This window comes from Lycium barbarum, chromosome 1 (genome assembly GCF_019175385.1).
Source record: "Lycium barbarum isolate Lr01 chromosome 1, ASM1917538v2, whole genome shotgun sequence".
NCBI classification, from domain to species: Eukaryota; Viridiplantae; Streptophyta; class Magnoliopsida; order Solanales; family Solanaceae; genus Lycium; species Lycium barbarum.
In genome coordinates, this window is record NC_083337.1 from 160,928,122 (window position 1) to 160,940,669 (window position 12,548).

General features: G+C 31.4%; 1 protein-coding gene across 1 annotated transcript; it reads left to right on the forward strand.

Annotated features, from left to right (window-relative positions):
- Positions 1-2,808: 2,808 nt before the first annotated feature.
- LOC132602328 (CASP-like protein 4D1) lies at positions 2,809-7,046 on the forward strand. The gene is made up of 3 exons (XM_060315227.1): positions 2,809-3,030; positions 5,676-5,811; positions 6,509-7,046. Exons 1-3 carry the CDS (start codon positions 2,879-2,881, stop codon positions 6,746-6,748), a joined length of 528 nt encoding a protein of 175 aa, XP_060171210.1. The 5' UTR covers positions 2,809-2,878; the 3' UTR covers positions 6,749-7,046.
- The last annotated feature ends 5,502 nt before the right edge of the window (positions 7,047-12,548 follow it).

Below are 12,548 nucleotides of genomic sequence, written 5' to 3' on the forward strand. Positions count from 1 at the left end.
TTTTTTTTTTTTTTTTTTTTTTTTGACAGCTCTTTGAACCAACAATAACTGAAGTAACACAATGTAATTCCTCTTCCCCAAAATAAAAGGAAATATAAAAGGAAAAAAAATAGGAGCCAATTAAAAGAAATATGAATGGAAACAAATGATTTTTCGTTTTATTCAGTCTGAAAATTTTGAGCAATCAACCGATGTGAGCAGTAGCAGGGAATCGAAAAAAAGAAAAGAATATCTTGGTAAGAATGGGAGAATGGAGATTCAGAAGTGTGAAATCTCGAAAATAATCGAGCTGTATTAGTTAAAAAAAAGTAGGAGAGAATTGAGAATAATGGTTTATTAGTTAAAGAAGAAAGACAAAAAGAATAAAAATAAAGAATAAGAGGATAAATGTTAATTCCTAATTTTGTGGAATAAAAGTAAACGTGAACCCCTAATTTACTGGGTGAAATGACCGTACATAAGTATGCCATAAATGTAATAAGAATTGTTCTTTTTGAAGAATTTTAAGAGTTATGCTAATTATGTGCCTAAACCTAATAGAGTGACTAACGGTGTAATTTTCTCATTTATTTATTAATAGAATATAACCGAACATATATATTTACTTGGAGATAATGGGCGGAGCCAATAATTCTAAGGGAGAATGATGTATATATACATAATAGGAAATATTTACAAAACTTGACAAGATTTTTCAGTTTACAAAACATATCAGTTTTTGACAAAACATATACGAAATTTTTATTCAAGGCTTAAAATTTCGCTCACATTGTGTATGAAAACTATATAAAATCGATATGAAATGTGTATATCTTGCTCGAGGCTTAGAATTTTGCTCACATTTTTCGTGTATGAAAACTGTATAAAATAGGTATGAAATGCATATCTCTCTCTCAAGGCTTTTCGGTCACAATGTTGTGTATAAAAACTGTATAAAATCAGTACAAATATGTATATAATTGTATATATTTTGTATAAAGCTCATAGTAAGCTTTAGGAAATTTAATACAACTACAACAATATTATATACAACCTTCATACAATATTCATACAAAATTAATACAACTACACCAACATACAAAACTTAAAATACATATTTCATACAAAACTTAAAATACAAATTTCATACAAACTCAACATACAATTATCATACAACTTTAATACAATTTGAATCTCCCAAATTTGAAAAAAACCAAATTTCATTAGATCCACTAATTTTTCTTCTTGCATTGTGCCATAATCAAATTTGAGATAACAGAAAGTTTCAAATTCGTAAAATTTTCTAATCTGATCATCGAATGTTCGAGTAGTTTAATCATTTTTTATTTGATGTTTCGAGTTGTTCTCGGTCTTTTGAGGATCAGAGTTAACAATTGCAGAGGGAAAAGTTCCTACCAAGTTGTTGTACGAAAGCCAAATGTACTGAAGCTGCTGAAGACGGTCGAGACTCGCCGAAATTTCGCCGGAAAAGCGATTGTAGGAAAGATTGATCAGAAATAACTCATGAGATAGGTCAGACAAATCCTCAGAATGTCTCCTGAAAATAAGTTTGACGAAAGATTAAAGTAGTGTAGACTCCGAGGAAGCCCTCCAGGGAATTCACGAAACAGTTGATTTCCGGCAACATTAAGGATACGTAAATCAGTCCGGCGGTAGTTTAATGAAAAATGCGCTGCTCTGTAGAAAAAAAGAACGTAAAAAAGAGGTACATGAAGAGTAGGGAAGGGCTGAAACTTTTTTATCTTTCCAGATTTGTTATGTTTTGTAAAAAAAAATAAAAAAATATTATGTTAAGTAAAAAAGAAAAGTATCTATATATTAGTAATAAAAAATCTTAAGTATTTATCCCATGTCATTTTCCCTCATTTCATTTGTAATAAAAGGATTTAAAAGATCCATAGAGCCAATACCACCACCTGATTGCTTAAGTCTTGTTGGTTCATTCATATCAGTCCAATATTTGCTAGGCCTCTTTTAAACCTTTTCTTTTTGGGAGGAATTAATTGTATGTCATTAAGAAAATGGTGAGAACTTCTAGAATTAGAGGACCTAATTCATTGAGTATTGGAATTAGACGGGTTTAAACGAAACTATTCATATAGCCTAACCCAACTAGCTAGCTTGAATTTGAGATTTAGTTGTTGTTAAGTTACATAGCACGAGACATGAGGTGCAATATAAATTGTATATATGTATTTAATGAAGAGAAAAAAGGGAGGGGTGGGGTGGGTGTGGGTATAAACCCAAATCATCAAACAGAGAGCATGTTTGGATGGACTTACGCATAAGCTAAAAAAAATAAGTTAGGGTAGTCTAACTTATTTTTTTTGGCTTATAAGTTGTTTTCAGCTTATAAGCTGCTTTAGATAAGCTAAGTCAAATGAGCCCAATTATTTTTTTGAGCTTATTTTAAGCACAAAATGACTTTAAGCTGGCAGCCAAACACTCAAAAAAACTAAAAACAGCTTATAAGCAACTTATAAGCCAATCCAAACGGGCTCATAAAGTTACGGGTGACTTACCAAGTACTAACAATTAAAAGCAAAAGAGAAGTTTCCCATGCAAGATCACTTGCTCAAATCCAAAAAGAGAAACATTATTTCCCTAATCTTGACATATGTAATTACATAGCTAAGTTATATTATCAGAAAAGAACATAACTGTGAAATGATAATGGAAACTTCATCCATATAGTACTACAGATCGTAAAACAAACAAGATCGAATTCAGACAAAAATCTTGGACATGATAACCATTGCTGGTCTAGTTCTAGTCCAACGTATAAAAGGTTGCTCTCTCTACCTCCTAAAAATGTGCATCTTTTACAGTTTAGAATTGTTCGCAAGATAGCTAAAAGAGAAGAAAATTAAGAGCAAGAATGGAAGACAAAAGGATTATGGGTGCGGCAATCCTTCTTCTCAGAATTATTACTATGATTTTGTGCTATGGTACGGTGCCACTCATGATTAACAACAGCTTCGAACTTAGTGGAGGCGAGAAAACCAAATACAGTGACATTAAGGCCTACAGGTAAAATTCTACTCTCCTCATTTCTCCTGATTTTGCTCTAATGATCAGAATTACTAGTATTAATTAAGGAGCGGGGCTTTATGCTGGTAATTGCATTACAAACATATATATATAACAATATTAAAAAAAATCTTTAGCCAACATGTTTTATATATTTTTAATTTGAGGTCGCATAATCCCACATTCCCATTTCATGGACGGTAAAATGTGTAGTTAGCGCTGATAGTGTAACATATACTAATAGTGTAACATATACTATTAGTGTAGTGAAGTTGAATTCTTTGTTATTGAGTATATATCTTGAATTCAGCGGTCTGACAACGCTTGATCGGAATCTTTTTTACTTATATATAGATAAATAATATGAAAACCAAAATGAATAGATAAAAACAATGACACTACGTGCCATGAGAGCTCTAGTAGCTTGTTGGCATGTTTTTTTTTTAGAGAATTGTTATGAAAGATATGGTAGAAGCTAACAAGGCTTGATCCTCGACTCCTCGCCTACGAGGGAGAAACTAATTCAACTGAGTGAACATTCAATTAATTGTGGTTAGGGGTGTTCATGGTTCGGTTTGGGTCGGTTATTGGTTAAAACCATAATCAAATCAATTTAGTCGGTTTTTAAATGTCTAAAACCATAACCAAACCAAGTAAAATAATAACCACCGGTTTGGTTATTGTCGGTTTGGTTCGGTTTGGTTCGGTTTTTCGGTTTATGACTAGCCGTGACAATTCAAATATTCTCTCTCTACGTTCTTCAAATTTCTTATGAAGCTCTTTTTTCCTCACGGCCCACAAGGGTGAACTTTGCTGCATATTGAGGGAAAGACACGCTGTTGGCAAATCAGGTGGACCAAACTTGCAACGCAGTTTAGATTCAAAAGAACAAGTCAAATAGAGGTTTCAAAATACAAACAACCTTATGCTTACGACTTATTAGAGTTGGGCTTGGATTGTTGGACAATTCTTTTAAGACATGGGCCTTAAAAATAAGTAGACCAAAATTAAATTAATAATTAAAAGGTATAAAATATCTTTAATTATTTATGAAAAGCTAATATTATACATATAAATAATTATAAATTTTATATATATAATTATCGGTTTGGTTCGGTTATTTATTCGGTTATTTTTTACTATAACCATAACTAAACCAAATATTATCGGTTTTTCAAATTTAAAACCAAACCAAACCAAACCAAACCAAACCAAATGTCGGTTATTTTATTCGGTTTGATTAAATTTTTGATTTGGTTTTGATTTTAACCAAAACTGTGAACAGCCCTAATTGTGATTTCTGCCGATAAATATGGAGGAAATCAAATCACTTCTGTGTAAAAAATGCAAATCTCTTGTAAGAGGAATATAAAGCTAAAAAGAGTTCGTAAAGGGAGAAAACACCTTTTCTCCCATAAATATGTAAAGCAATTTTTTTTTTGAGAAAACTACTCATACTTCTCTGCTGCTTTTTCAATCGTAATAAGTTCACTTTATATTTTTTTTTTCCATTCTTCTTTTTCTTCTTTGTTGTCGGAATTTTTCGGTAACACCCACCATTGATGAGAATTGTTGTGTATATATATATAAAAAAAAATCTATTACAGTTCTTAATGAGTTTATTATGGAAAAGTTTCAAAAAATGAAAATTCTTCAACGAAAGTTGTAGTAGTGTACTTGAATTTTTCTCTAAAATATGATGTCGTTATAATAATTTATTCCTTTGTTCACTTCTTCAAATGTCAACATCAATTATAAAAATCCTGCGTACGCTAATGTTTTAAGAGGTGTGGGCGTGAGGCGTTTTACGCAGCACGGGGCGAGGCATAACCCCGAAACAAGGGGCGTAGACCCATGGATCTACAGGGCGTAAGTATCATGTACCTTCAATTTTATAATTCTATTACTAAAAAATAAGCAAAAGTAAAATTTTCATTAAAATTCTGCAAATAAATTCAAATAAATCACCAATAATGTAGATAAAATTATTATAATTATTATTTGAGAAAGGTAACAAAAAAAAAATGAGAATAAGATAATATAATCTTTAAAATGAAATCATCATCCATCTCATCGTCTATCTCTACATCTCCTAGTCCTCCCCACCCTCAACTAATATTTGCACTATTTTTTGTTTATATATTTCAAGGAAGGAGAAGGGTAAAAAGTGTAAGAGCACTGATAAAAAATGAATAAAGTTGCCTCAGAAACATAGTGCTATAGAATCTCTATCCTATCAATTTCAGGCAGAATCATTTCAAAAAATTATTTATGGCAGTGCTATTTTCTATGAGAGTTGCTTTATTTATTTATATATTTTAGAAAAAATCACTGCAACATGAGATATGATAGCATAAAGTATAAATATCATTACACCAATAATTTTCTACAGCAAAAGTATTTTAAAACAACATAAATCAAATTTAACGTCCGGGGTTTCTGCTTTTACATCCCTGAGCTTAGTCCCCAAATTCTAGGACACCTTATAGATCTACGTCTTTCATGTGCACCCCACAATTTTGATATGCCCCACTCCGAGATTCGTCTTGGGACTCGCCCAAAAAACGCCTTTGAAAACACTGACATACGCCACTCCTCGTTGTAATTAACTTGTGAATCATTTTCTACCATTACAATTTACACAGGTATGTACTAGCAGCCGCAGTAGGAGCAGTTGCGTACTCATTTATTCAGCTACCTTGCGCAATGTATTATGCCTGCACGGGAAACAGGCTTATTCATGGCAGGTTCCTTGTTATGTTGGATTTCTACGTAGATAAGGTTTGCTTCTGCAACTCTATTTTATTACCCAAGTAACTCACTGCAAATTAAATTAAGTAGGCAAACAAAATCATTTTCAAGTTATTATTTCTTTTAACTTTCTCGTGACTATAATTTATTTAATAAATTTGATGAACTATGTAATTAATTCAACCATCATACTCTGAATTTATAGTTGCTATCTATTATTACACGGAGATCAGTTTGACTTGACTAATAAAAGTAGTTGATAAGAGAGAAATTAAAGATCAGTTTGAAAACTATAATAAAGAAAGAAATTGTCAGAGTTTCAAATTTGGCTATATATGGGCGTTTGGTCTCATTATGGTACTGAGCAATCTTCAACTTATATGAGCTAAACTTTTGAGTTGAGTTAGACTCAACATTTATTCATTAGGTATATATAACAAATGTTGAGTCCTTAGCTAGTTAGCTTCTTCATATGTTTATTTTTTGAATCTCTTTAGTGAAAATCCTTACTCCGCCAGAATATACGGGGTGTCAGAGTCCCACATCGGTTATATATATGGTGTTTGATCTCCTTAATCATGTGGTTTTTCTCACCTCATAAACAAGTTAATTTTTGGACCCTTTTCGTAATTCTTTCAAATGTATTAGTTCATTATTCTAAATTAGATAGTGAATGATCTAACTAATTGAGTGGATAATTACAAAGTTTTTGAATGAAAATTGGCAGGTGTTAACTTTCCTCATGGCAAGTGGAGTTGGTATGGGTTATGGTGTCAGTTCTGAACTCAAACATTTCTTAAATGGAATGGTAGACAATATTGAATCATCTGGGATTGATGCATATGAAGAATTAAGGACCAAGAGCCAAAAGTTTTTTGACAAGGGTACTTTAGCAACTAATCCACTTTTGGCTGGATTTTCTACCATGGTACTTCTCACCATTCTTACTTCCTTCCGCCGCAAATGAAGACATTTCTGGTGCAACAAATAATTAGCGAATAAACCTCGATCGAGTCTGTTGGTGTGAGGGGAATTTTAGTAACTAAATTGGATGACTATCTGAACTTTCACTTTGTTGGTGAGGGTTTGATTCTCCACCTTGTAATCTCTTCCCCATTTTCCCTATAAAAAAAAAGAATCTGTTGGTGTGATGCTTAATGATCTTTCTTTTTGGTGTTTTGATTTTAAGATGCAATAATATTAGATATGTACTTGTCTCAATAAATATCAAAAGATGGAAATCTACTACTGTTGTTGTTAATTTATTTGAGGTTGTTGAGTTTCTCCTGATGGTATGGTATTTTGTAGTTAAACAAAAAAAAAAAAAAAAACCGATCTTTGCTAATTGGGAAATATTTAGAGAAAACCATCCTCCGTATTTATTAGCACTAACGTAAAGGGCCGCAGGAAACACCTCGTGTAGACCTTTGGGCCTTGGTTTAAATGTAGCTGCTGGACTGGGAACGTATTTAGACCCAATTCTTCTCAGGCGAGTTACACATTTGGCCAGCCGAAAATAATTATATCCAATAGTTAAATATATGGTTGGAAAAGCAAATTAGTTAAATATATAAGAAATATATAATATTATGTATAAAATATAAATTTTATATTAATATACAAAAAATATACATTTACCGGCTATTAGTTTAGTGGACAGATATACAATGTAAAAGTCTCATTCTCCTCTATACGAGACTAGTGAATTTGACTGCGCTTCTCGCGGTATATTATGAATTTGAAAATGATCTTTTGTAAGGTAAGTTGAAACAAATGAGAAGCTTATTTTGTTAGACCCGAAACTACTTTCCCCTATTAACAAACGATACCAAAAAACTAAAATGGATCATCACAATAAATTAAAATGGGAGAAAATAATCCAACGTAAAAATAATTGTCTTGTTGGATTGGATTTTTGTCCGGTCAAAAATGAATGTAAAAATTAATTCCCTAAAGTTTAAACTTAACTAAAATCCTAATTTTGCATCTAGCATTTAGTTAACACGGAAATTTAAATATTCATACAAATAGAAAAGTTTATATAAGGATAAATTATTCCATATCAAGTGGAAAATAAGACAAACTGTTTTACCCCAAAATTATTAGTGCAATCTTGTAAATAGAAGAAAGTCAAAGGAGAGACAAAGAGAATAAGTGTAAATCTAAAATGCTAAGTGCAAAATAATTTCGGTTTAGTTTAAACGTCATGTCTCAGAAAGGAAGATATATGTGTATTGGTGCTAAACGTGAAACTTAAAATCTAATTAAACTATTACAAAGATCAAACCAGTTAGCGCACATATTGGGAAAATTTGAAGGAGTTACCATGAATATTATCAAACTAAACAACACTTCTTTCTATATATTAATCTCTTCATCTCACATTTAGAAGCCATCAGAAAAGTAAGAATTATTAATCATTTTTCCTTGGGGACTTTAGATTTCTTATTATCAGATTTTTATTGCTCCGAATTTTCACTTTTGCAAGTCCCCAAAAAAATATTAATAGGAATATTATCACAACTACGACTTGTTTTTTTTTCAATCTCTTCTCGATTACTTAGTTACCTGTAGTAACATGAAAGCGACCTTCATTTTTCCGTTTATTATTGTTGCCGCCTTCTTAGAAGTTAAAATGAGAGAAACACCGATGTTAATAGAAATTTAAGACTTAGGTACAAATATTTGACTTTAAACCATAGTAATAGTTAGGGAAGAGATCAGAGAAAGAAGATGAAGAATAGAAGAAAAAAAAAGACATATATAGAGAGTGCCACGACTTAAAGTGTCAAAAGATATGAAAGTGAAGAAGATTAACAATTATTCAACTCATATGATCGAGATAAAAAAAACCAAATGAAGCACACACATATACAACTAAAAAATCAGAAAGGAATGGTGATATGAATTGTATACCTTACAAATGAGAAAAATGTGGAGGAAAAAACCGTTCAACTGAAGGCACAACTGCAAGCAAAGAAAATCCTATACATAAGGCCTGAAACATGAAAAAAAAAAAAAGATTATAAAATCAAAGAGAAGATGAAAAAGAGGCACAAAAATATAAAGCTGCAATTATGAAAAAAAGATATATATATATATATATATATATATATCATATAGTATTTATGGTGATATGAATTTATATGCATTAAATCTCACGTTTAATTAGTAAGCCAAAACAACTCTTTAGTCCATTCAAACAAAAAATTGTAAAACTAAAAGACTTTCAGGTACAAAATCAAAATTACAGAATTGAGGCATGGCAATAAAAATGACACATGAATGGACATTAGTATGTATTAATTATACAATTAAATTGGAGATTAACGTGGTTGTTGACCCATGAACGGCAAATGAGCAAAAATCAATAAGAAGATGAAAAAGCATAGGTATTAATATGTATTAATTGCTTAGTTTAATTAGAGAATAAAAATGACTATGGTTTTGGAAAGACTTAATTAAGAATTGAAATTAATGAGACTAATTATTCAGGAAAATGTACATTACCTTTCTTCCTTATTGTTGTCGTAGCCTTACTTCTTTTTTCTAATTCTTATTTCAGACAAATTAAATAACCTAATTAAAAATGAGGAAAGGAAGTAACATTTTTTTTAATAATTAAGGTAATTTAATGTCAGTTATGAAGTAATTAAGAGGAGAAGTTATGAGGATGAAGAGGTGTGAGTTATGGAGATTTTTTTTTAAAATAAAATAATTAAGAAAAATGAAGAAAAAGGCAAAAAAAAGATAAATTAGATTCTTGACCAAAGAGAGGTGCGACATCACTCTTTTATTGCCTAACTTTATAATATATATAGATATAGATTTGAGATGGACAAACTTAGCAATATTATTGATAGAATGTATAATTAAACCTATCTGTTTACTTGGCAATAATAGCGGAACCAAGAATTCTAATACAAGGATATAAGAAAATTACAAGAATGCCAACCAGGCGTTCAAACTTGCAATTAACAAACTTGAGCAACAAAGTCGCTACTTTAAAAATTCTCTTATGTCAAGGGGCGGGATTTAATAATTTATATTATACAAAAAAAAAAAATGGTTATACCATTTTTTGCGTTTTTACTATATTTGCATAATATAACTACGAATGTGATTCAATTGAATCTTTTCCAACCGCGTAACTCCGTCCCTGTTTGCAAGCAAGTGCTAACGAAAGTCTGGATGATATATATATATATATATATATAGTATATGATTAATTTATAACAATATATTTTGTAACAATATTGTATCACTTTATGTCATATCAATTTGCTTAATGTTTAGGTTACTTAAAATCGAGAGGGAGATTTGGTTCTTGAATAATGCATCAAATTATTTAAGGGCTCCATGCAAAATAAAAACAAAAAATTATTTAAGGGCTCCCACTGCGCGTGCCGCTTTCTTTCGCAGCGCAGCCCTTGCCCCCCATCAAATAATATAGGTTTTTTGATGAAATGACAGAATACATACACAATCTTATCACTTTTGATTAGGTTATGGGTTCAAGGCCTGGAAGCAACCACTAATACTTGCATTATGTTAGATTGTCTATATCACACCTCTTGAGGTGCGACCCTCCTCCCTGCTAACATAGAATGCTTTGTGCACCAGACTGCCCTATGCCCTTATAACTTTTGAAAGTTAGAATTCCCAACTAAGTGATGAATTTGATAGGAGTGTTGTGATTCCTCCTATTAAAAAAGTTGTCTTAACTTGTATGTTGATAGCAGAAGTTTGATTCCCTTATTCAAAATATTGTTTTTGTTTGCCTTGTTGATAGCAGAGATGTTATTTTCATATTTGGGGATTAAAACATATTGAATCGAATAGAGTTAACTCAAAGCAAATCGATCCGAACCGAATCAAAATCAAACTAATACACATTGCTAAATTCAAATTTAATTTATAATCCGTGTGAGGTGTACATATTAAAGGAAGGAAATATAACACTTGTAACCTGTAAATTCTGAATCGGTCTTTGGAAATGAAGTAACCCAAAATAAACAAAACAAAAAAAAGGACACTAAGAATGCCACCACCCACTAGAAATTACAATCCATATAATTACACCAGTACTTTCCTCACACACATGACTGAGGGATTTATTTGTTAGCAGTCAATTATATATATGAAGAAATGGGGTAACAACTTGAGGTACACGCAGACAAACTTTACAGTCTTAATGGAGATGAGCCAACTAAGAAATAGACAGATTGAGACCAGCTTTAGTCAGGTCACTTAGGTAGAGTTTGTCACTTGCAAGCAAGAGCTAGCTAACTACTATCCTCTTTTTTCTTCCTAACTTCTATTGATATTGTGCTTAGTTTCATTGTCACTGTGCCTAAACAGTTCTACTTCAATAGAGACGTAGCATTCAATGCAGATAGAAGGGATTTAGGATTTGAAAATTTTGGTTCGACAATTTAATTTAATATTGTATTATAATAATAACTAGGTTCACAATTAAATATTTATAAATACTTGGTAATTTGTCAATATATAAAATCTAATAAAAAGTTACTGAATTCACGTCATCGCGTGAACCTGTAATCTACCCACTAAATTTGTTGCCCCTTGTGGCAGAGGCTCACTGAACTAAGTGATGTCATTCTTCGATATCGCTTAAAAAATTATATACATATATTTTATCTAAAATTAATATGTGTATGTGTAATATATCGACACCATTTCTATAAAATCTTACGTATCGATGTTCAGAGGATCCCTTGTCTCTCGCTCACCTCTTATTCCCATAAGGGGAGAAAGAAGAAAAGACCTAGACTAGCTCAATGATAACTTTATTTTTCTAGATATATATGAAAGCTAAAATTAAGAGTTCAAGTACAATTACTTATTAGGAGTAGGACGGGGAGCATGAAAAAAATAAGGAAAAAAAGGACGGGGAGCATGGGCTGCTATCCTTTCTCTTTATTTTTCTCTTTCTTTCTACACCCTTTTCCTTTATCTTTTTGGTTGAAATGAGTTAACCTTTTTTTTTTCTGGAAGGGGGCCTTTTTAGACTCGTTTTGCCTCCATCAACCTCAGCGTAGTCTGGATTCAGAATTTAAACTTTATAAATTTGAAACAATAATCTTAAGTGCTTGTAACTAGGTTCAATTTTAATATGTTCGTACATATTTAGTGAATCTCCTAACATATATATACATATATATACTTTGAGTTAAAATTACTGATGAGTTTGGCCGAACCTGTTATACTCTACCATTGCTCGTGATGGTGGTTAATATATAGGAATTTTTACGTGATGTAGCTTCTTCTAAGAGGTAATTATTGATAATAACTACCTTTTAATTTATTTATATTTAGTAGCTACAATGATTTTGTAAATTACCATTCATAGCTATATCAAAATACATCAAGTTGGAGTGGTTTAACCCAGGTTCGAACCCAGCCAACAACATTACTTTTCTTATATATTTTTCCTAGCTTCTTCTCCTTATAGTTTGAGTGTATTTCATCATAAGTATCATCAGGTTGGAGTGGATGAAGTGGTTATTGGGTGTGGCTCTGCCCCTTCCCACCCAGGTTCGAACCCAATCAACAACATTATTTTTCTTACATATTTTTCCTAGCTTCTTCTCTTTGTATTTGAGTGTATTTTTGGTCATATGTATTTGACTCATATTGTATCTCATATGTATTTGGCTTGAATGTCTTGTATCTGAATGTATATGAGCCAAATACATATGAGATGAGTGTATTTGGCTTGCTCAAATACATATGAGCCAAATATA

What these genes read in the sequence shown, in the direction of transcription:
- LOC132602328 (XM_060315227.1), top strand. Translation starts at nt 2,879, where the DNA reads ATGGAAGACAAAAGGATTATGGGTGCGGCAATCCTTCTTCTCAGAATT. An exon ending in AGTGACATTAAGGCCTACAG is followed by an intron (nt 3,031 to 5,675) that starts GTAAAATTCTAC and finishes CAATTTACACAG; the next exon opens with GTATGTACTAGCAGCCGCAG. An exon ending in TGGATTTCTACGTAGATAAG is followed by an intron (nt 5,812 to 6,508) that starts GTTTGCTTCTGC and finishes GAAAATTGGCAG; the next exon opens with GTGTTAACTTTCCTCATGGC.